General features: G+C 35.3%; 2 protein-coding genes across 4 annotated transcripts in view; one reads left to right on the top strand and one right to left on the bottom strand.

Annotated features, from left to right (window-relative positions):
- Positions 1 to 23,318, bottom strand: part of TPR (translocated promoter region, nuclear basket protein) — a 66,406-nt gene extending 43,088 nt beyond the window's left edge. For both annotated transcript variants that reach the window (XM_060091127.1, XM_060091129.1), the window contains exons 1-18: positions 23,191 to 23,318; positions 22,517 to 22,825; positions 20,888 to 20,992; positions 18,917 to 18,990; positions 17,254 to 17,350; positions 16,031 to 16,134; positions 15,530 to 15,694; positions 8,216 to 8,308; positions 7,697 to 7,777; positions 7,530 to 7,617; positions 6,657 to 6,797; positions 6,155 to 6,246; positions 5,528 to 5,725; positions 3,273 to 3,380; positions 2,023 to 2,249; positions 1,187 to 1,350; positions 601 to 734; positions 364 to 512 (exon numbers count right to left, since the gene is read on the bottom strand). In XM_060091127.1, coding sequence (XP_059947110.1) covers positions 364 to 512; positions 601 to 734; positions 1,187 to 1,350; positions 2,023 to 2,249; positions 3,273 to 3,380; positions 5,528 to 5,725; positions 6,155 to 6,246; positions 6,657 to 6,797; positions 7,530 to 7,617; positions 7,697 to 7,777; positions 8,216 to 8,308; positions 15,530 to 15,694; positions 16,031 to 16,134; positions 17,254 to 17,350; positions 18,917 to 18,990; positions 20,888 to 20,992; positions 22,517 to 22,825; positions 23,191 to 23,212 — 2,351 coding nt within the window. In that variant the 5' untranslated portion in view covers positions 23,213 to 23,318. The remainder of the gene's footprint in view (positions 1 to 363; positions 513 to 600; positions 735 to 1,186; positions 1,351 to 2,022; positions 2,250 to 3,272; positions 3,381 to 5,527; positions 5,726 to 6,154; positions 6,247 to 6,656; positions 6,798 to 7,529; positions 7,618 to 7,696; positions 7,778 to 8,215; positions 8,309 to 15,529; positions 15,695 to 16,030; positions 16,135 to 17,253; positions 17,351 to 18,916; positions 18,991 to 20,887; positions 20,993 to 22,516; positions 22,826 to 23,190) is intronic.
- A 101-nt stretch (positions 23,319 to 23,419) lies between these two features.
- ODR4 (odr-4 GPCR localization factor homolog) overlaps positions 23,420 to 24,917 on the top strand; it is a 41,912-nt gene continuing 40,414 nt past the window's right edge. Inside the window, exon 1 of one of the 2 annotated variants that reach the window (XM_060091132.1) lies at positions 23,420 to 23,608. The gene's annotated coding sequence lies outside the window, so the exon portion shown is untranslated. The remainder of the gene's footprint in view (positions 23,609 to 24,917) is intronic. The other variant, XM_060091131.1, reaches the window with a different exon arrangement.

Below are 24,917 nucleotides of genomic sequence, written 5' to 3'. Positions count from 1 at the left end.
AATTAACTCTCTAAAGCCTGCTTCTCTTCTACTTAGACTAGAAAAGGCTGAATTTGCTCACAGTTCTCTTATCTTCCTTACTTAAAATAATTAAGTCCTATGGAAACAGTATCTTCTTTAATCTCAGGAAGGAAAAATAGCAACATGCCTTACATGAACTTCAACTTAACTAAACAACTACCTTGACTCCTCAGCAATATCCAGGATAATCATTAACCACAAGTAAAAAATGAACCCCGGTACATCTCATCCTGGATCAGAATCCACCAAAAAAAGTAACACTATCGCAAATTAATGCTTGAATTTGATTCAACTGAAAACTAAGTATACCGTTTAGGCTTAATTTTTGAAAAGAAAATTTACCGTTTAGAAGCAAAATCTAGCTGGGTAGAAATTTTGGTATTTTGTGATCGCAAATCTGTGACTTGCTCCTGAAGTTTCTCAAGCTGCTCATTCTGCATTTTCTCATTATCTGCCTTTTCTTTTTTGTAGTTCTCAAAAATTTCCTGCAACTAAATGTTGGAGAAATTATTAGAAGATGATACTCCATGTTCTCAAAAAACCTGACCCAAGATAAAGCTGTAAAGGTGGGGTCTTTACCTGTTTAAGGGCAGCCTTGGCTTCTATTGCCTCTGCTGACTCAATTATAGGTACTGGAGTAGGAGTGGAAACAGTCTGTGATGTACTTGAACATTTTGGAGTTGACACAAGAGAACTATCATCTAAGCTTGAAGCTTCAGAAACGTAAAAAGAATGATGTAACATTTCTTCACAAAATACGTCATTACCAAAAATCAACAAGCTGACTCATTTAAATGAAATCATAAGATTATAGAAATTATGACACAAAGAACCTACTAAACAACTTATTAAAGTTATTTATGACTTCTAGTTAAATAAAGGTAATTTTTGCAGATTAAATGTTAAAACATAACCAGAATAAACACTGTAATTCATTGCCTCTCAGATGCATATTTTTCAACAATGATCAGCATTTTTCTTACCTAAAATAATGTATTTTAGAATTGATGATGTGTTATGATCACTCATATATGGTAGTCAAATTTGAAGTTATCACTGTTAAAGTAGATACTAGTTATATTGCAAAATCCATTCCCTAATATACATTTCAGAAATATTTCCCAAAAATACTTGGAAACTTTTAAGATAACGTATAAAAACCTACCTTGTAAAGGAATGGTAACTCCTGTTGTCTGTGACAACAAAATACGGTACATATCACGCTGACGAACTATGGAATCAACAAGCTGCATTTGATGTCGCCGTGATTCACGGAGTTGTTCCAGTTCAGCGAGGGCGCTCTCAAGTTTAAGCTGAAGCTCAGTTATTCTGCAGGAAAAGAAATCAGTCTATTTCACAGGACTGAGATTGAGATGCAGTTATAATTTCTATTGCAAATTGACTAAGCATTTTATCACCTATCATTAAGCACAGTATTTTCATCTCTCTTATCCTTTCTTTCTTCTACTGCTATTTTAAGAATCACTTTTAAAACCCCCACCATATAGGATACAGACACTCACTAACGTCATCTGAAAAATTTGTTTGCAAAAATTAAACCAATTCCACTGAGTCCAAACTCCAGTCTTCTTGTTTTCATAGCCATTCTTCCTCCTCTTGTACCAAAACCATTTTTTCAAAAAAAATTCTTTACTGTAATTCCTTAAATATTTTCTCCATGAAGCCTGGCCTGTTCCCTAAAATCTAGGCTGGGTCTCATACCCTACGCTCCCATGGATAGGCTTATCTATTACAGCACTAATCACACTGAACTAAAATTATCTATTTATTGATCTTATTACCTATCTTATCTATTATCAGTCTCATCCACAAACTGAGGTCCCTGAGAGTAGATTTTTTTTTTTTTTTTTGGTATTGTTGCTCAGTTGTTGTTTTTTTTTTCTCCTAAATCACTATATTCCCAATATCCAGCACTGTTAGGGGCACATAAAAGGTTTCAATAAATGTTTGCTGAATAAACCAACGTAGTCTATTGCTTACTTGGATGAAGTTGTTTCTTGTTCTTCTCTTTCTCTGGTTTCCCCAAGTTCCCGAAGGGCCACTAAGAGACGTTGATTTTGCTGTTGAAGCTCTTCAATGTTTCTGTAAGATACTAGGTGCTGTGATATTACTTCAGATGAACTACTTATATCAGCAGAGCTTACTTCCTCATCACGGATTACATGGTTACCCCTCGCTTCTTCAAGTTCCATCAGAAGCACTCTAATCTAAAAAAGGGTTTTAATATGTTATCAAATAGTATTGGCTTTGATTCTGGAAATGTTTAGAAGAAAAGTAAAAATTTTCAAATGACAATGTTACTTTACAAACACTGTCAACTTAGTATTAAATTATCTTGAAAAACAAAACATCAAGCTTATCATTTTAGATATTAAGGCCTAAATAAAGAAAACCTTAATTGAAAAAATTTATTTTTCATTTCTATGGACGTACATAATGAAAACTACTATTTTAAAAAAAAGGCAGATTCCAGAAGCATGGTTCCATTTTTCTAAAACAACGACCAAATAAAACACACAGAAATATATACCCATTTTGTGTGTGTGTGTGTGTGTGTGTGTGTGTGTGTGTGTGTGTGTGTGTATGCTTGCACTTGCATGCTTATGTATTATGTGGTGGGGCAGAAGGGGAGCATGGAAAATAGATGTTAATTTCATTTATGTGAAATTTTTATCTATGTTTGTGTGTATGTGTGTATACCCACACACAAAAATTAAGGTAAAATATATGAACAAAACAGACCTACATTTCCAAACCTGTTCAGTTAAAAAAAAAAAAGTGGTAGGGTAATGCATTTATAGATGCATATACAAAATGCATGGTTTTATTTTAGTAAAAACAAAGAATGTTTACATATGTTTACATATGCTCCTGTGTATCTGTACGTGTAAGAAGGTGTGAAAGAATACACCATTGGTGAAAGAATAACACCATTCTGTTAACTCTGGGGCTTGGGCAGGGGGAAGAAAACTTTTATTTATCTTTGAATTACTTCATTTATTACAACCAGTACCTTCAATTTGAAAATTTATCAAACATGTAAAGAAAAGAAAAGGGGGAGCAGCCACGGGAAAACAATGACTAGGCTGCAATTCTGCTAGAGTGGTTTTCTTAGTTGATGAGAATTTCATATGTGCTAGTTCTATCTTACATACCTGCAAACAGATTCAAACACTACTAGGCAGTCAGTTCAGGGAAAAAATACAGGAAAAGAAACAAAAAATTCTAACCTGTTGTGAAAGATCTTTTATTTGTACTTCCATTCTTTGATTGTCTCTTTCAAGCACAGATGAATGTTTATTGGCTTTATCTGTTTCCTCCTGCAATCGCTGAATCTCCTTTAAAATGAAAAGTCAAATGAAAATTCTGTTTTTCCTTCTAAGATCTATATAAATAGCAGTTACACAAACAACAAAAATATACAGTGCTAAATACCACAGTAATCAACTTATAAATAAAAAATATTCTATATAATATACTAGCCTCTAAGGAGAAATTTCTTAAAAATATGAATACATGTATTTCTTAATATCTCAAATATTGCTCATTATAATCTTCATCACTGTATGATAACGATGAGGAATTCCCCCTAAGTTAACTGTGAACTACAATGTTACAGCCACACCAAATCCATAGTGTACTATCAAATGATATCAGAGAAATACTCTCAAAAGCTTCGTTACTAAGACAAAAACAAAGGATTGCATTACAACGATAATCATTATTATACTGACTATCTGGAAATAAATGTTAAAAGTAAAAAATGTTGGGTAAGATGCATAAAAGACTTGGTTTTATTAAAAATGCATCAGCAATTAATTCTAAAGAAGCAGCAGCCAATGTCACAAGGCTGTTAAAAAAAGGAAAGAAATTACAGCATATTGCACTGCTCTGTAAAGTTTAGCATCACAATATCATTAGGGATTTAGGGGCACAGTTTTAAGGAGCTTGATGTAAGCACAACATATCTTTGAAATCTTATGTTTTATCTCAAATTCATACAAACTTTGCTTCTTAATGTATTGTTTTCACATAATAATGTTTTACACACTATTCGAGTGAAAGATGGCTCATATTTTTCCTGGTGTTTAAAGTACCTCCGAGCACAGTGCCCTCAGAGAACATGGATAAACCAATTTCAGTTGACAAAATGAAGCAGGCAAATATTCATGAAAGATGGTAATGACACAAATCTGCTGAGTTCAAACTGGGATAAATTAAGATGCCAAGGAAGGAAGTAATTTGGTTATAAAACTCTAAGAATCTAACAAATAAGCACCACAGAATCTAGACTCGACATGATGTATGCTATGGACAGAAGATTCAACTATGAAAAACATACAGAAATTATCTTTAAAGTCTTTGGCAGTTATGAAAAATGTCTGTATTTATTACTGTACCTGTACGTTAGTGATGAATTAACAAATAGGTTTTCCCCACAATGAACAGCTGCTATTATCTGATTTTTAAGCCCCTCTACTTTACTACCTCCTTCAGACAATAAGCTCCAGGCAAAATGCTCACTCTCAACAGTGAGAAAGTCAAGTAGATCCAAAAGACCTCTTTTTAAACCACATCAAAGGGGCAGGGGTGTGTCTAAAACCCAATATTCTGTCAAGGCAAGACTGCTAGACATCATTTGATTCAGGAGAAAGAGACCATTAGACACAATACACCCTGATTTAAACCGATATCTAAATTGTAATAACAACAGCAACAAAAGTTTAAGTTGAATTAAGGATACAAGTTATTTATACAATATATTTATACTCTCAAAAAGAAATTATCAGTTTAAATACAAGTTGATTTAACTGATTTTACCCAATAAAACTTGCTTAATAAATCTTGAAGATTTCTCAGTAATAATAGTTGTATCCTAAAAACAACATTATCAGCATATAAATACTCTTTTTAAACCATTATCTATCAAAAAGGAATCTTAAGAGATAAAGAATATTTACAAGCTTCCTTAGTACTTCTAATATGCAAAGGAACAGTAACAAAATAATGTATATATAGACTTGCCAAATTGTGAAACGATATTTAAAAAAAGGAATTCTTTTCAATGGTAAGTCAAACAATATTATCATTTCTAGACAGAATATCAGAATTGCCTGACAAAATATGACTATTGCTAAATTTAGAAAGGTTCTATTAACAAAGAGAGATTGTTATTTTAATCTGAAGAGTAGCCCAGGGAGATTTGGCTATTTATCATCCACTAGAGAACCCTACAGAAATCATCCCAAATGTCTTAAAAAACGCTAAAGGTTTTCAATGTTAGCTGAATAAAGATAAAACATTTTGCAATTACAGATATTTAATAATGTAATAACAAGTTTTAAAATATATAATTACCCTATCACTGAAAAAGTGGTTAGCCTTTTAAGTTAAATTCTTCAATTTTAAGAAAGAACTACCCTACCTAGTAAATTATTTCTCATATGTATTTTTTCTACAGTTAAAATTTAGGAATGGAACCAACCTTCATAGCTTGTTCAAGCTTAACAGATAAACTTGCCACAGCTTTCTGTGCACGTTCATACTCCTCACGTTGGCGTTTCAAAATTGGTGCTTTGGCTTCAACTTCTTTCACTATTTCATCTAGATACTTATTAATTCTTTTGTTCTCTAGTTTCTCCAAAAGCAGCTGATCCTGAGTTTCCACATAAGCATTATATAGCTGAAAGAAGAAGAGGGGTCATTTCAAATCTAAGCATAACAGATATATACAGTTTGTCCAGCTTCTTCATAAACATTCATTAGCAATTACACAAGATGGAAATGTTTACTGTATGTTACACAGAACCAGGGACCAAGAAAGCCTTTCCTGGGGACTTCCCTGGTGGCACAGTGGTTAAGACTCCGTGCTCCCAATACAGGGGGCCCAGATTTGATCCCTGGTCTGGGGACCAAGAGTTTGCATGCCACAACTAAGGAGCCCACGAGGCACAACTAAAAACAAACAAACAAACAAAAGTAAGAAAGCCTTTCCTAAAATGATCTGTTCATCACTAGGCAACTTTAAGAATAATTTTTCTGGGGCATAAGGGTCAGAGAGATGTGAACACCTTTGCTGAAGGAAAATAACAAGATTTAATAGCATTTTTACCTCAGTTAGCTTCATGCCAGGTTTCACTATCTTAGCTACGGCTGCTGCAGTAGGAGACATGGCTGCAAGCTCTTCTTCAGACAAGATGGCCCCTGTGCCAACACACAGAAATCAAGTATATTTTTGTAAAATTTCAAAGTAAAGCCACTAATATTTCTTACAAGTAAAAGTGATACCTACTGTACATTACATATAAATTCCTATGAAGACTATAAAATATGACAAGTAGTCATGTAACACAATTCTAAAAATCATGCAGTAATTATGGTTAGAACTATTCTGGAGATTGACACACAATTATGTGTGATCAAATGGTACTTATACCTGACACTACAATAAAGATACAGATAAAGTAATGCTGAACTAAAAATAAATTGTAATGCTATAACTTAGTGAGTTTCCTGCATCACAACATGATAAACACTATTAGTGAAGTTAAGTGAGGACTATGTAGGGAAGTTCTAGTATTTCAAACCTTTAATAAGCATCTATTAATCCATACCTTTACGTTTTGTGGCAGAAAGAAGGTCATTTGCATTCTCTAATTCCTTCTCTAATTTCCCTATTTTCTCAAGCATTTCTTTTTCCATTTGATCTTTAGATTCCTCTACTTGTAGAAGATGATCTTGTATTGCTTTATTGGCTAAAAACATTTTTAGAGACAGAATAATCAAGCACATAATTAAAATCTTTGAGTTACAGAATATAACAGAATAGTCAGCAGACAATATTAAATTCTACAGAGGCTATGGCTGACAGTTATTACGCACTGGAAGCTCTTGATGTACTTATAATTCCTGAGGTGTCCTGACCTAGTGAATCTATTTCTCCTTTTAATGTCCCTTTTATAAGAGGGGAAAATAGGGGAACTCAAATTATAAAAAAGTGGCTCTTAGTGTCTCTTTGGTTTTAATCTGATCTTAGATGTCTAGAACATAGGAAATGCCTGGAAAAGATCATACATAAATAACTTACATTAAAAAAAAGCAGGAATATATGAAATCAAAGACTTTACAATACATTATAACTTAAAAAGTAAGGCTTATTTATGGATTAAGAGAGTACCCAAACTATAAACCTATATGTATTTATCAAAGGAAATGTTTCAAAAATGGAAGAAAAATTTCCTATTACAAATCAGAATATATATAAGGTTATCAAATGAAAGAAACAGAAAAATATTAGCTACTTATATTTTCTAATATTTGCTGAAAATAGAATTTAAAATTTCTTGACCTAAGGATCTTTCTTCTATATCAAATTTTGTCCCTGATAAGGTATCTGACCTCTAAATCCAAAAATCTACAGAAGGGTTAAGAAAACAGTACCTTCTATCTAAAAACAAAATAATCTTCTCATAACTGGAAAGTCTTACCTTCTCCAGCTTCCTTCAAAAGTTTGTGTAATTCATCCACTGCTCGGGTCAGTTCATTGCTCTTTGCCTCTGAATCATCAGCAGCACTCTAAAATTTAATCTTAAAAAGTTACCCAACATCCAATAATGCAACATTAGGACACTAATGCATATGGTACAGTACCTACCTTGTAAAGGTTAGAGAGTTTTATGTGAGCATTTAATTCATTGTGGAATTTCTCTTCCATACTGGCCTGCTGTTCCTTGGCCTGAGGGGGAAAAAAAAAGCCAACACCAAAAACCCAATTACAGCAGTCTGATTTGAACTGAATTTAGAATGCTTACCAAATGCCAAGATAAAAAATTCAGTTTTGAAAGTAAAGAGATGAAGACTAAAACACTAAAATTAAAATCAGTTGTCATTATAGAGATAAATTATCTTAAGGATAAAATGTTAATGATATTTTTATCTTAAAGTAAAATACTTGGATGTCATTAAAATTAACCATACTCATTTTTAGACAGTACTTTGGATATAGTATGTAACTGATTCTAGCAATTTTAGCCTAGTTACATCATATGAAAGTGCCCTGGCCATTTTGTGGTGCCAGGAATGGTTCAAAATATGAAATCATTTTATAAATCAATAGCTTCCTAAGTGTTACAATATTTTTGTAAAAGAGACATTTTAAACTGGTCAACTACACCTCTTTCAGTTTGGTCAACAAATCCTCTACATGCTTTTGAAGATTCTCATTTGATGTTTTCAAGCCATTCATCTGTTCTTCCATTCTAGAAACCTAGAAACAAAGAAGTAGAGTTGGGTGGGGGGAAGGATGTTGTATTAACTGAAATTAATTTGGTATAAAGTTTAGCTGCCAAGTACCAGGCCTCAGTGAGCCAGAGCCCCCTAATCAGCTGCTACTTTAACCCTGTCCTGTCTGGGTGGGGAACAGATGCCCTCAGGTGACCTACACGCAGAGATGGGTCCAAATCCAAAGCTGAATCCCAGGAGCTATGCAAACAAAGAAGAGAAAGGGAAATTTCTCCCAGCAGCCTCAGGAGCAGTGGATTAAATCTCCACAGTCAACTTGATGTACCCTGCATCTGTGGAATACCTGAATGGACAACAAATCATCCCAAAATTGAGGCAGTGGCCTTTGCGAGTAATTGTAGACTTGGGGTTTGCTTTCTGCATCTAATTTGTTTCTGGTTTTATGCTTATCTTAGTTTAGTATTTAGAGCTTATTATCATTGGTAGATTTGTTTACTGATTTGGTTGCTCTCTCCCTTTTTTTAAAACATATATATGTGTATTTTTTTCATTTTTATCTTTTTGTGAGTGTGTGTATGCTTTTGTGATTTTGTCTGTATAGCTTTGCTTTTGCCATTTAGCCTAGGGCTCTGTCTGTTTTCTTCTTTTTTTTTGTATATTTTTTAGCACTTGTTATCATTGGTGTATTTGTTTATTGGTTTCGTTGCTCTCTTCTTTCTTTCCTTTTTTTAACTTTTAATATTTTTTTTTATTATTTATCTTAATAACTTTTAGTTTAATTAATTTTTCTTTCTTTCTTCCTTTCTTTTTTTTTTCTCCCTTTTCTTCTGAGCTGTGTGGATGACAGGGTCTTGGTGTTCCGGCCGGGTGTCAAGCATGAGCCTCTGAGGTGGGAGAACCAAGTTCAGGACATTGGTCCACCAGAGACCTCCCGGCCCCACGTAATATCAAACGGTGAAAGCTCTTCCAGAGATGTCCATCTCAATGCTAAGACCCAGCTCCACTCAACAACCAGCAAGCTCCAGTGCTGGACACCCCATGCCAAACAACTAGTAAGACAGGAACACAACCCCACCCACTAGCAGAGAGGCTGCCTAAAATCATAATAAACTCACAGACACCCCAAAACATACCACCAGATGCAGTCCTGCCCACCAGAAAGACAAGATCCAGCCTCATCCACCAGAACACAGACACCAGTCCACTCCACCAGGAAGCCCACACAACCTACAGAACCAACGTTACACACTAGGGGCAGACACCAAAAACAACAGGAATTACAAACCTGCAGCCTGTGAAAAGGATACCTCAAACACAGTAAGTTAAGCAAAATGAGAAGACAGAAAAACACAGGGTAGATGAAGGAGCAAGCAAAACCCACAAGACCAAACAAATGAAGAGGAAATAGACAGTCTACCTGAAAAAGAATTCACAGTAATGATAGTAAAGATGATCCAAAATCTTGGAAATAGAATGCAGAAAATACAAGAAACGTTTCACAAGGACCAAGAAGAACTAAAGAGCAAACAATGATGAACAACACAATAAATGAAATTTAAAATTCTCTATAAGGAAACAATAGTAGAATAACTGAGGCAGAAGAACCGGTAAGTGACCTGGAAGATAAAATAGTGGAAATAACTACCACAGAGCAGAAAAAAGAAAGAATGAAAACAATTGAGGACAGTCTCAGAGACCTATGGGACAACATGAAATGCACCAACATTCAAATTATAGGGGTCCCAGAAGAAGAAGAGATAAAGAAAGGGTCTGAGAAAATATTTAAGAGATGATAGTTGAAAACTGCCCTAACATGGGAAAGGAAATATTGAATAAACTCCAGGAAGCCAGAAAGTCCCATACAGGATAAATCCAAAGAGAACCACACCAAGACACATACTAATCAAACTATCAAAAACTAAATACAAAGAGAAAATATTAAGAGCAGCAAGGGAAAAGCAACAAATAACATACAAGGGAATCCCCATAAGGTTAACAGCTGATTTCTCTGCAGAAACTCTGCAAACCAAAGGGTGTGGCAGGACCTATTTAAAGTAATGAATCGGAAAAACCTACAACCAAGATTACCCTACCCAGCAAGAATCTCATTCAGATTCAACGGAGAAATTAAAACCTTTACAGACAAGCAAAAGCTAAGAGAATTTAGCACCACTAAACCAGCTTTACAACAAATGCTAAAGGAACTTCTATAGGCAGGAAACACAAAAGAAGGAAAAGACCTACAATAAGAAACCCAAAACAATTAAGAAAATGGTAACAGAAACATACATATCGATAATTACCTTAAATGTAAATGGATTAAATGCTCCAACCAAAAGATACAGACTGGCTGAATGAATACATAAACAAGACCCGTATATATGATGTCTACAAGAGACCCACTTCAGACCTAGGGACACATACAGACTGAAAGTGAAGGGATTGAAAAAGATATTCCATGCAAATGGAAATCAAAAGAAAGCTGGAGTAGCAATTCTCATATCACACAAAATACACTTTAAAATAAAGCCTATTATAAGAGACATAGAAGGGCACTACATAATGATAAAGGGATCAACCCAAGAAGAAGATATAACAATTGTAAATATTTATGCACCCAACATAGGAACACCTACATACATAAGGCAAATGCTAACAGCCATAAAAGGGGAAATTGACAGTAACACAATCATAGTAGGGGACATTAACACCCCACTTTCACCAATGGACAGATCATCTAACATGAAAATAAATAAGGAAACACAAGCTTTAAATGATACATTAAATAAGATGGACTTAATTGATATTTATAGGACAATCCATCCAAAAACAACAGAACACACTTTCTTCTCAAGTGCTCATGGAACACTCTCCAGGATAGATCATATACTGGGTCACAAAGCAAGCCTTGGTAAATTTAAGAAAACTGAGAAATCATATCAAGTATATTTTCCGACCACACGCTATGAGACTAGGTATCAATTATAGAAAAAAAAATCTGTTAAAAATACAAACACATGGAGGCAAAACAATACACTGCTAAATAACCAAGAGATCACTGAAGAAATCAAAGAGAAAATCAAAAAATACCTAGAAACAAATGACAATGAAAACATGACAACCCAAAACCTATGGCATGCAGCAAAAGCAGTTGTAAGAGGGAAGTTTATAGCAATACAATCCTACCTCAAGAAACAAGAAACATCTCAAATAAACAACCTAACCTTGCACCTAAAGCATTTAGAGAAAGAACAAAACAATGCCAAAGTTAGCAGAAGGAAAGAAATCTAAAGATCAGATCAGAAATAAATGAAAAAGAAATGAAGGAAATGATACCAAAGATCAAGAAAACTAAACCCTGGTTCTTTGAGAAGATAAAAAAAATTGATAAACCATTAGCCAGACTCATCAAGATAAAAAGGGAGAAAACTAAAATCAATGGAATTAGAAATGAAAAAGGAGAAGTAACAACTGACACTGCAGAAATACAATGGATCATGAGAGATTGTTATAAGCAACTATATGCCAATAAAATGCACAATCTGGAAGAAATGGAAAAATTCTTAGAAAAGCATAACCTTCTGAGCCTGAACAAGGAAGAAATAGAAAATATAAACAGACAAATCACAAGCACTGAACCTGAAACTGTGATTAAAAATCTTCCAGCAAACAAACGCTCAGGACCAGAAAACTTCACAGGGGAATTTTACCAAACATTTAGAGAAGAGCTAACACCTATCCTTCTCAAACTCTTCCAAAATATAGCAGTGGGAGGAACACTACCAAACTTATTCTATGAGGCCATCATCACCCTGATGTCAAAACCAGACAAAGATGTCACAAAAAAGAAAACTACAGGCCAACATCACTGATGAACATAGATGTAAAAATCCTCAAAATACTAGCAAACAGAATGCAACAGCACATTAAAAGAATCATACACCATGATCAAGAGGGGTTTATCCCAGGAATGCAAGGATTCTTCAATATACATAAATCAATCAATATGATACACCATATTAACAAACTGAAGGATAAAAACCATATGATTTCACTAGATGCAGAAAAAGCTTTCAACAAAATTAACACCCATTTATGATAAAAACCTTCCAAAAAGCAGGCATAGAGGGAACTTACCTCAATAAAATAAAGGCCATATATGACAAACCCACAGCCAACATCATCCTCAATGGTGAAAAACTGAAACCATTTCCACTAAGACCAGGAACAAGCAAGGTTACCCACTCTCACCACTATTATTCAACATAGTTTTGGAAGTTTTAGCCACAGCAATCAGAGAACAAAGAAATAAAAGGAATCCAAATTGGAAAAGAAGTAAAGCTGTCACTGTTTGCAGATGACATGATACTATACATAGAGAATCCTAAAGATGCTAGCAGAAAACTACTACAGCTAACCAATGAATTTGGCAAATTAGCAGAATACAAAATTAATGCACAGAAATCTCTTGCATTCCTATACACTAATGATGAAAAATCTGAAACAGAAATTAAGGAAACATTCCCATTTACCATTGCGACAAAAACAATAAAGTACCTAGGAATAAACCTACCTACTTAAGGAGACAAAAGACCTGTATGCAGAAAACTATAAGACACCAATGAAAGAAATTAAAGATGATACAATCAGATGGAGAGATATACCATGTTCTTGGATTGGAAGAATCAATATTGTGAAAATGACAATACTACCCAAAGCAATCTACAGATTCAATGCAATCCCTATCAAACTACCAATGGTATTTTTCACAGAACTAGAACAAAAAATTTCACAATTTGTATGGAAACACAAAAGACCCTGAATAGCCAAAGCAATCTTGTGAAAGAAAAACGGAGTCAGAGGAATCAGGCTCTGTGACTTCAGACTATACTACAAAGCTACAGTAATCAAGACAGTATGGTAGTGGCACAAAAAGAGAAATACAGATCAATGGAACAGGATAGAAAGCCCAGAGGTAAACCCACGCACGTATGTAACCTTATCTTTGAAAAAGGAGGGAAGAATATAATGGAGAAAAGACAGTCCCTTCAATAGGTGGTGCAGGGAAAACTGGACAGCTACATGTAAAGGAATGAAATTAGAACACTCCCTAACACCATACACAAAAATAAACTCAAAATGGATTGGAGACCTAAATGTAAGGCCAGACACTATAAAACTCTTAGAGGAAAACATAGGCAGAACACTCTATGACATAAATCACAACAAGATCCTTTTTGACCCACCTCCTAGACAAATGGAAATAAAAACAAAAATAAACAAATGGAACTTAATGAAACTTAAAAGCTTTTGCAGAGCAAAGGAAACCATAAACAAGACGAAAAGACAACCCTCAAAATGGGAGAAAATATCTGCAAATGAAGAAATGGACAAATGCTTAATCTCCAAAATATACAAGCAGCTCATGCAGCTCAATATTAAAAAAACAAACAACCCAATCCAAAAATAGGCAGAAGACCTAAATAAACATTTCTCCAAAGAAGATATACAGATTGCCAACAAACACATGAAAGGATGCTCAACATCACTAATTATTAGAGAAATGCAAATCAAAACTACAATGAGGTATCATCTCACGCCAGTCAGAATGTCCACCGTCAAAAAATCTAGAAACAATAAATGCTGGAGAGGTTGTGGAGAAAAGAGAATCCTCTTGCACCGTTGGTGGGAATGTAAACTGATACAGCCACTATGGAGAACAGTATGGAGGTTTCTGAAAAAACTAAAGATAAAACATATGACCCTGCAATCCCACTACTGGGCATATACTCTGAGAAAACCATAATTCAAAAAGAGTCATATACTACAATGTTCATTGCAGCTCTATTTACAATAGCCAGGACATGGAAGCAACCTAAGTGTCCATCGACAGATGAATGGATAAAGAAGATGTGGCACATATATACAATGGAATATTACTCAGCCATATAAAGAAATGAAATTGAGTTATTTGTAGTAAGGTGGATGGACCTAGAGTTAGTCATACAGAGTGAAGCAAGTGAGAAAGAAAAAAGCAAATACCATATGTTAACACATATATATGTAATCTAAAAAAAAAAAAAAAAGAAAATATGTTTCTGAAGAACCTAGGGGCAGGACAGGAATAAAGACACAGACGTAGAGAATGGACTTGAGGACACGGGGAGGGGGAAAGGTAAGCTAGGACAAAGTGAGAGAGTGCCATGGACATATATACACTACAACATGTAAAATAGATAGCTAGTGGAAAGCAGGTGCGTAACACAGGGAGATCAGCTCGGTGCTCTGTGACCACCTAGAGGGGTGGGATAGGGAGGGTGGGAGGGAAACGCAAGAGGGAGGAGATATGGGGATATGTGTATACTTATAGCTGATACACTTTGTTATACAGCAGAAACCAACACACCATTATAAAGCAATTATACTCCAATCAAGATGTTAAAAATAAATAAATACAGTTTAGCTGCCAAGTAAAAGCAAAATAATCCCCCACACCCAAAAAAGCATTTTACATAAAATATGCATGTTTAAGAAAATGAAAAATAATAGCTCACAGAACAACATGTTTAGATTTAGCTCAGAGAAACTCACCACCACTTCTTAAACATGTATCTTAGCAAGAACACACCATAAGACAGTAGATAGTATGAAAATTCATCCAAGGATATGTAAGTTCCTTATTTAAATGCAAGTCAGAAAGAGAAAACGAATATTGTATATTAACGCATACATGTGGAATCTAGAAAAACAGTACTGATGAACCTATTTCCAGGGCAGGAATAAAGACACAGATGTAGAGAATGGATGTGTGGACACAGTGGGGGAAGCGGAGGGTGGATGAACTGGGAGATTAGGTTTGACATAAATACACTACCATGTGTAAAAAAGACAGCTAGTGGGAACCTGCTGTATAGCTCAGGGAACTCAGCTTGGTGCTCTGTGATAATCTAGATGGGTGGGTTGGGCGGTGGGAGGGAGGTCTAAGAGGAAGGGGATATATGTAAACATATTGCTGATTCACTTCATTGTACAGTAGAAACTAACACAGCATTGTAAATCAATTATAATCTGATTTAAAAAATGTAATTGGTTAATTTCCTAGGCCAAATGTTTATGAGTTATGTCCTTCACATTGACCCCTAATCTTACAATATATTTAATTTGGTACTCCACTGAATAAATTTGTATAAGCTGGCACACAAATGTAAATTGTAACTAACATAAAGATACAATTTTACCAAATTACCTCCTCTTTTTTGTTTTCAAGATTACATTTAAGCTCGAGAATTTCATTTCCTTTATCTCTTCCGAGAGCCAGAAGTTCATCAGTTTTGGTCTTCAACTCTGTATGCAGCCAAGTATTCTGATTATGTAACAACTCCTTTTCTTGCTCCAAGCGTTTTTCTCGATACTAAGGAAATCCAAGAAAAAAAGGTTTACAGTTAAATATAATATATGGTTATTCAAAAGATTTTGTGTGTAGCTAAGGTACACAAGCAGAACTTTTACAGCAGAAGTAAGTATTTGCATGGACTCTTAACAGAAAAGAGAATCAGGTAAGAACAGTATGAAACAAACATACACGCAAAACAGTTCAATTAAAATTGTCTTAAAACTTAATTCCCTGATACTAAAAAAATGTAGCTTTTAATTCTTTTATAGATAACTTGCTTATATTTAAAATTTAATTTAGGTGAGTTTTAATCAAAAGTTGTATTCTGTGCATTAGAAATTGTTTGTTTCTCACCTTAACAGAAACATCAGAGGCTTGAAGTTCATCCAATTTTAACTGAAGCTCACCCTTTGTTGCATTGCTTTCTTTAAGTTTTTCATTTAGACGTTTAACATCCTCTAGAAAGGTCAGAAGAGAATGTGAAAATGACTAATGAATGGTCAGAGGAACCAAACACCAAAAATGCATCTCTAGGAATACAAACATTTATATAAGTAGTTCTCAACTCTTCTATCTTAACTTGTTTCTGCCATACTTAATCACAAATTTAATTTTAACAAATAGATGATGAAGCCAAATTCATGCATTCAACCAAACATGTAAATTATACTGGTTATCTTATTTTAAATGCAGTATCTAAAGCTAAATACACAAGATTATCATTAATTTCCTCATATTAACCAAAGGTCTATTAAAATTTCACAAATTAGCCATTTCTTAAGTTAAAAAGCAATGATACATATCAAAACCTTACACTCAAAACAGCAGGAATATACATGCTTAATTATTTTTGTATTCCTTACATGAAGGTTTTTATGAAAAAATTTAATTTTACTTACCCATTAGCTGATCAAAATCATCAACAAATACTTTGAATTAATTTTTCTGAGAATAGAATAGTTACTAATTGACTATTACTGTACAGTAACATAAGTATTTGATAATTCTTCCTTCAGTAGAAATAAAAATTCTGAAGAATCTTATAAAAAGGAACCAAAGGGAACTGGATACCATTAAACTGCTTAAGAGTCACATTCACTTGAATACATCAACTGTATTACATATTATATTCTATGTCTAAATATCTTATATTCTTGCTTCCTAATTCTTTCAGCCTGTGCTTTTAAATATGGTCTCTCCTTTTAGGTTCTTATATTGGAATGCTTGTGGACAGCTTATACCAGTAAGGGTGTCTGTATAAAACGAAGAAGTTCAGCCTCTACAACTGAACAACTGAACAGTTTCCAATTTGATACTATGAATAATACTATAGTACATAAACCTTGGTCCAAATTCTTTCAGATGTTTTTCATTTGTGTACTTGTCTACAGACACCTCTTTAAGTGCTCAGAATGATCTAGAGACAAATGAGTAGGAGAAACAACAGTACATTACTCTGAACTCTATTCTGAGCTATGACAAACACTAGCTAATAGAAATGGACTGGGGATTAAATCTTAGCACTGTTAGAAGAGAAAGGAAAGAGTGAAGTTAGATACTAAGGTCCTAGTTCATACCTGTTAAATATTCAAGTTCTTGAGATAGTCTCTCATTGGTTCTAATTAAGTCTCTTTTCTCAGCTTCTAATTCTTCCTTTGTCCTTGTAAACTGGCTCTGTCATATAAAGGAGTAAGCATAAAACATTTAAATAAGAAAATCAAGTTGATCAAATATATAGAAATGAACATGGAATTGGCACCTTAGTTAACATTAGCAGTGGTTTAAAAATGGTTGGTTTTCTTACTTATGGCTTATACATCAGAATGTTTAAAAACTACCCATAATCTCAACACTCCTGTTCATATTTTGGGTTTTTAAAAATTATTCTACCTATACTCACAAAAAAATTTCCCATGTCACTTTTTAATCACTTGGAAGTGTCACATAATTATATAATTACTTTGACAAGCCTTTATAAGAAACTTAATTTACTTCTAATTTTTGCTGTTATAAAATAAAACTTTAATAAATATCACTGCACCTTGGTTCAAATTATTTCTCAAGAAAGATCCCCAGAAACAGAATTATTAAAACTCTTAATATATTTTGTCAAATTGCTTTGCAGCAAGACAACAGCAATTTATAGGCTTTTCTTGAAGTCATAATTGCCAATCTCAAACCACTTACGCCAGAAGTGAAGATTATGCTTAAAAAAAAAAAAAAAAAAAAGGAGAAACAAAAAAATCAGTGTTAACATGGGGAGGTGAAAAATAATTACCTTGTTGCATTATCGGCATTTTTCTGATTACAAGTTAAGTAGAATAATATTTCATATTGTTATTGGCTATTTGTACAGCTTCCTGTCTGGTTTTAAAAACCTTTGCCCATTTCCCCCTTTGAATAATTTTTCTTGTAATTTGAAAGTAGTCATGTATTAAGAATATATATAGTCATATTTTTATTGAGAAAATACTTTCTATGATTTATTTGCTTTTTAATTCTTTTTATGTAGAAAATTTTAAATTTCTATTGGATCAAGTCTATCACTCTTTCCCACTATAAGTGTCTTCCATATATCAAATATCTTTTAACCTCAAATCAAACGCAAATTTTTAAAAAGCAATGGCAAGAATCTAAAGGTCTATCTGATCAAAGAATCACTGGGTATGACCATTTTATTAAACAAACTGGCCCACAATCCTTGTAATCATATTCAAACTGTTATTCTTAATCACTACTCTAAGGAAATGATTACCAATGTGGATTCACACATATCCCCAACTGTATCACAATACTTGAAATAATGCCTAGGCAATAGTAAGCATTAAATAGATAATTTCTAAAAGAATGGAAGGAAAATAGGTAGGTAAGTGGGTGAGTGGGTGGATAGACAGACAGATGGATCTATGAGTATCTACCTTACTTACAGATTTATGGCACTTATAATGCAAAAAAAAATTTTTTTTAAATCATGACTTAAGAGCTACACAGCTAAAAGCAAGTTTTTTTTTTTATATCAAGAACTTACATATTCTAATAAGTAAAAGGAATATCCAATCAATCATTAAAACATAAAATCCTATTAAGGAATTTATGTATATACATTTTTGTTAGTAGCTTCTCCTAACTGAACATATTTCATCTTCCCACTGACTAAATAACCAATAAGCACAATCAGAATAGAAAACTTCCTCAAGTATCAGGTTTACAATTAGCTTTATTCACAGGAATAACTTTTACCTGAATGGCAATATTGCGATCCTGAGCCACTTCAAGTTCTTTGTTTTTCTCAGTTAGCACCTTCAGTTGACTGTCTGGATAAACGGAATTTTATGAACAGACATACATAAGCTTAAAATTTGCAGTGACAGTTTGTATTCAATGGCCACCCATACACATTTTGAAATTAAGAAACTGAGTTTCAGAAAGGTTGAGCTGCACAACACTGCGTTCCAAATTTGTGAGTACTAACCAAATTTACTGTATTTCTAGTAAAGTTTTAAATATGCTATCCTGTCTTCAAAATCATTACTTGTGATCATTTTAGCCAACATTTTTAGGAAGAAGTATTTGCAATTACCAATTTCCTTATTTTTCAATGACATCTTCTAAGTCAATCATAAAAAAGTGAATTAATTGTATTTGCAAATTTAAAAATTAAGTGAAAAAAGACAAAATCAAGAGAATAAATAATAACATTTAAACTACATGAAATGTCTACAGAGTAAATCACAATAATGGATAACTGTAATTCAGCTGGTTTACCATGCTAAAAAGAGCTATGCTTGATACTGAATTTTCAGTCCCACAATCTCCACTCATAATGGGCTATCTCCCCTAAAGTTTCTCTTCTAAACATATTCCAATAATTAGGAAGAGTATACTTTCTGAAACTTTCTTCCACTGAAACACGTCATGTTATGTGCTGGTAATTTATAAACAAATACATTATTATTACTGCCAAGTTAAACAATTCGTTTATTAAAAGAAAAACAAAAAACCTGCTAAATTTGTCCAAATTTTCTATGTCGTTTTAATGTTATTTACTGCTTCCAACCTAAAAAAAAATAAAAATATAAACTGTACACCCCAGGAAGGCATGTCTATCTAGGTTTATCCCCATCTTCTCCTCCCTCTCCCTTTTCCAGATCTCATAAAAGAAGCTGGGATCACAGTCATTTTCTTGAAATTTTTTAGCACTATTGCTCTACAAACCTTTTTTTTTATGCCAAGACAAAACTATGTACAGGTGATAAATCAGATGTAGCTACTCAAGTATTCATACCCTCATTACACATGCATACATACCATTATATGTATACGTCACATGTTTTAAAGATGAGATGTGCCAAAATTAGTTGTAAAGGGTTTCGACGCAAACATACAGCCGATGGGCATGGACTTGGTTAAGAAAGAAGACCAATGTTTCAGCCATTCTCTTAATTATTAGCTTCTTGCATTCCCAAAGAAATTAAAATCCAGCTATACCTAATAACAAATATTATGTCCCTACTCTATAAAGATCTTCCTGACATTCGCTTTTTTTCTCTGTAAACAAGGCACATAAAAACACATCATCCTCCCAGGAAATGTCAGGACCTTTAAGATCTTGTGTACTTTCTAGGACTTAATGATGTAAGAAAATTAATTAAGAAGAAAAATAGCTGTTCATCTTTCAATGGAATTAGGCCTTAAAGAGGAAATTACATCCTGAGGTTCATAAGTAGTTATAAATATCATAACAAGAGTTAAAACATGAATATAATAATGGAACTAATAAGCTTTAATTTTTCAACAACACAAAAATAATTAAGTCACTCTCTTTACTTTTTCAGTTGGATAATGCTTTAGCTTTTTCAAAATGCTTTCATATATACCTCATTTGACCTGTACAGCTGTTTAAGTAGATAGACAAGTGGCTCTAGCCATTTTATAAACAATAATCAAACACTGTTATGATTTACATATGACATAAAAGTTTTAAATAGCAGTCAGAATTAGAACCCATGCCTCCTGACCATTAAGCCCTGGACTCTTTCAAAGTCTTTACCACTGAATGAAAAAAAATCACACTGAAAGAAAAAAAAAAAAATTACCAGAAATGAAAACAAGGACAATCAGTATTTTCATATACAGTAAATAAATGTTTACAAAGGAGTATCTGAAGACCTCAATACTCCCAATATTAGAAAGATATAATTAAATACTTACTGAGCTTCTCCAGCTCAAGCCGCAAGCTCTGGCACTCTCGGGTTTCATTCACAAGTCTCTCCTGACTGTGGGACAGCCTCTTCTCTATCTCAAAGTACTGTTGTTCTACAGATGATCAGAGGAAAAAAAAAATCAAACATACATGTACACACTGTCGACACTGCTACTTATTTTTGATAACCTTGATTTTAAAATTTAAGACATAGTATTGGAACCCACACTCCAAATAAGAGAGACTTTGAGTAAAGATAAATAGATCGAGTACAGAAAAGGACTTTAATCCAACATTTCCAACTGACATACGTAAAATGACAAAAGAAATGGCCTGAGAGAGTTTTAACAAATTATTTTTCTGCCTATTCCACAAGATTATGAGATTCTTCAAGGCAGGCAACATGTCTCATTTATCATAGTATTTTCCCCACACATCAGTAGACTTCTTAGCATAAAGCAGACCAAAAAAATATATTTATTAAATGGAGAAAAAAATTATTTAGGTTAAAAACTGCTTTGCTTTAAAAAGGTTTGTCTTAAAATAGCAAAATAATGCCTGAACATATAAAATTACTAAATTTATGTAAAAATAAACATGTTAACTTTCCAAGGGAAGCGACTGATAGTGTACTGTTCAGCACATTAGAAGCACATAGAAGACGCTCAATATTTATTGTGTAAATTAACACATAGAATGCAGGGCACTATATTCAGTGTTGGGATTCAGAGAATTAATTTTCAACATCAATTCTGCTTGGTAATTTTATCTATTTTTTTAAAATGAAAACTTCTTCAGAATTTTCAATCCACTTAGCAAAAACCAGTTGCCAATCCCGCACCGCCCACCTCACCCCCCCCCCCAAAAAAAACCCTGGTAAACTAAGACACACAACCTGGTAAACCAGGACACACAGCAGACGGTTTGTATTTTACTAACGGTAATTACTATGCTCTTAATATTTCTTCAATGATATTCAAGTCACCGTTGTGAGGAACCTTCTTATTTGAGGGTCTACTACAGGTATTTATAAGGTCTTAATATATTTTCTATCAAACTCCAACTTTTAGAGAGAAGTCGGATATTTTAAACATTTACTGCATGCGCACTGTGTTTCCAGCGCTGTCCTATGCACCTACTCGTTTTTGTGAACACAAAACGGACCAGAGCGAGACAGACTCAGAACAAGTGCAGGAAGTTATCATAAAGACATAGGCCTTTTGAAGGCAGATGACTAGAAAACAGAGCAGAAATTACTATCATTTAACGTGCAACATACAGACAGGGTACTCTAGGCTTAGAAGAGTTAGGAGTCGCATACCCCTAGTCCGGTGTAAACAGACCCAAATCTTCACAATTTCTGTTTGCCAGACAACGTTAGGCGTCCCTAAATGAGACCGCCCTAATTACAAAGAAAACAGGAACTCAATGTGGATTCACATTTTAAAAAACAAACAAACAGGCTTCTTCGTATCAAACTGTGAGGGAAGCAGTTACGAGAAGGCCTATGGTGCCCACGGAGCCGGAGAAGCGATGCTAGCAGTGAAGCCGTGGACGGTGCGAGCTTGCAAGGGGAGGAGCCCAGCCATCGCTGGGGTCGCGCCCAGAAACAAGGGCGCGAAGAGCGTCGCACTTACCGCTCTCCACCTTAAATTTCTCGTGCCGCCCCTTGAGGCCATCGATCTCGGACTGCTGGTCAGCAAGGAACTTCTCAAGTTTGTTCTGGACCGACTTGGGCAGCTTGTTCAGTTCCGTGCGCTCCAGGACTTGCTGCAACACCGCCGCCATGTCGATCTGGCCGGGGACCGCGGCGGCAGCGGCCGACGGAGCAGAAACGAAGAAGAAAGGCGAAGACCTAGACGACCCAGAAGCCTGGGCTGCTGCCTCTGCCACCTCTCTCGGTGGCGCGCGCGCGCCCGCCCGACGGAGACTCCCGCGGCGGTACCCTGGGAAATCGAGTCCCGCGTTAGCTGCTGCACCAGACGCACCGCAGCGCCCGCGTCCGCAGTGCGCGCGCAACCACCGGAAGCTGCGCACCCTGGGAATCCGAGTTCAGAGGCAGCCTCTGACCCCTGTCGTGCACTCCGCTTTCCGACCCCCTTTTCCACACGCTTCTAGCCGCGTAGGCTTCTGGGAAACGTAGTTTTTCCCAATCCCTTCCGTGAGCCCAATTCTGCACCACCAAGTCCGCTTCCTCCTTTCTCCCCGCCCCCCGGCTCTCCTTGCCTGCCGCGCGACCACTTAAACGCGAGGTGGCGCCACATAGTACCCGTTAACCTACGTTCCTCCCTGAAGAGGAGGGCGACCTTACCGTCATAGCTCCGGGATGCCATGGGTCTTCCTCTTTGGCGACTTTTAGACTCTGGGCCGCTAGAGGGCAGCGGTCCCGGCAGGGCCGGACGGCAGACGCCGGGCTACCGCCACGCTCTTAATGGCGCCCGGAAGGGGGCGGGGTGGCGACCGCAGTCGGTTTGTCTGAGGCGCTGCGGTGAAAGGAGGGGGCCAGAGTGCGTCATCAATCTGAGCCACCTGACTCCAGAGGCCCTGGGTGTGGAGTAGGAAGTGAGGTGCGGGAAGTTCGTCGCTTTCTGATGAATTCATTGACTGTGGAATTGGGAACGGAGTGGTATCTGGTCCCTGGAGGCTGGTACTTGCACTCTAAACACCTTTCTCAGGTGGTCTGACAGTTCGACAGATTTGTCTGCCGCGCGTGCACAGTCTGAGTACAGGTGAGTCAGCCTGAGGGTGGAATCCGTGTGTGTGTGTGTGTGTGTGTGTGTGTGTGAGATGTGTGTGCACTCGGGCACAGAGAACTGCCTTTTCAAGGAGGACAGAAAGGGATAGAGTGTAGGAAGCATATGGACGGTCACTCCTGTACGACACACTCAAGTCCAGTCATGAGACTTATATTACTTAGATTTTTTGGTTTTTTGGTGGCGGAGTTGGTAACAGTGATTTAATAGGAATTTAAGGAGCTCGGTTTATTTTCCAGGAAGAGGATTTTAAAAAGCCAAGAGGAGTTTGAGTGTAGCTTTTATTTTGTATGTTTTAAGGTAACATTACAGAAAATGTTGCCTTGTGTTTATATTGTTAAAATTGAAAAACTTTTGGAACAGAAGTTGTTAAACACGTTCGTTCTTAAAAACCACTTCTCACCCTGCCATCGTAACAGAACTACTTGTTTCCAAATTGTAGTTCTGTGACTTCTAAGCTGAATCCGTAGATTATTTCATGTTTGATTACTCTTCTAAAAGAATTTTTTAAATTCTTTATTGAAAATAAAGCATTCCAAATGTCATCCTCCCTACAATTCCCACAGTAGCAGACCTTTGAGAATAGCAGTAAGGAGCTTAAGGTTGTTTCTTTCCCCCAAAATATTTTATATAAGCACTTTAATTAAGGTTGCTGGTATGTGCAATACTGTATTATGTCCTAAGCTCACAATATTATCATTCTTGATCTACCATTTGGAAAATGCAGATGTTCTGTACTTGGACTTAGAGAATCCTAAAATTAGGTTTTCCGACCTGCTATGATCCAAATTCTTTATTTTGCAGACTAGGAAAATAGAGTCCAGGGAAGTTGAGTGGTCTCAAGTCAGCGTTTGGACAACTTGCAAAGCTTCTGCTGATACACAGCATTTCAGGAAAAATTGAACTGTATAAGAGAAGATCTACATTTTTATTAGTGTCCTTTATAAAGTATGGTTAGCTACATTTCAAAGTTTTGAAGGAGCCCTAAAGAAAAAAATATCCGACAGTCAACCAGATTTCATAACACAAAGATTTTCATCTTTCTATTGCATTCAGTTTCTTACACATTAACCTGACTAATAGATGACACCTTGGAAAAAGTAAGATTAGAAAGTTACATATCATAACCTTGGAGTCACTGTTAACTGCTATTTCTTGTAAGAATTAAGAATTATTTAGGGCAGAAGGAAAAGGAGTAGAATAGCATGATTAAGTAGAAGAAAGTTTAATACACAGAAATGCATACCTTAAGGTGGTAAAAGTGGAAAGCCCTTAACTTTATAGA

The sequence above is a fragment of the Mesoplodon densirostris genome, chromosome 2, assembly GCF_025265405.1.
Source record: "Mesoplodon densirostris isolate mMesDen1 chromosome 2, mMesDen1 primary haplotype, whole genome shotgun sequence".
NCBI lineage: Eukaryota > Metazoa > Chordata > Mammalia > Artiodactyla > Ziphiidae > Mesoplodon > Mesoplodon densirostris.
The sequence above is the reverse complement of the archived record's forward strand: the minus strand, read 5'-3'. Positions and strand labels throughout refer to the sequence as shown.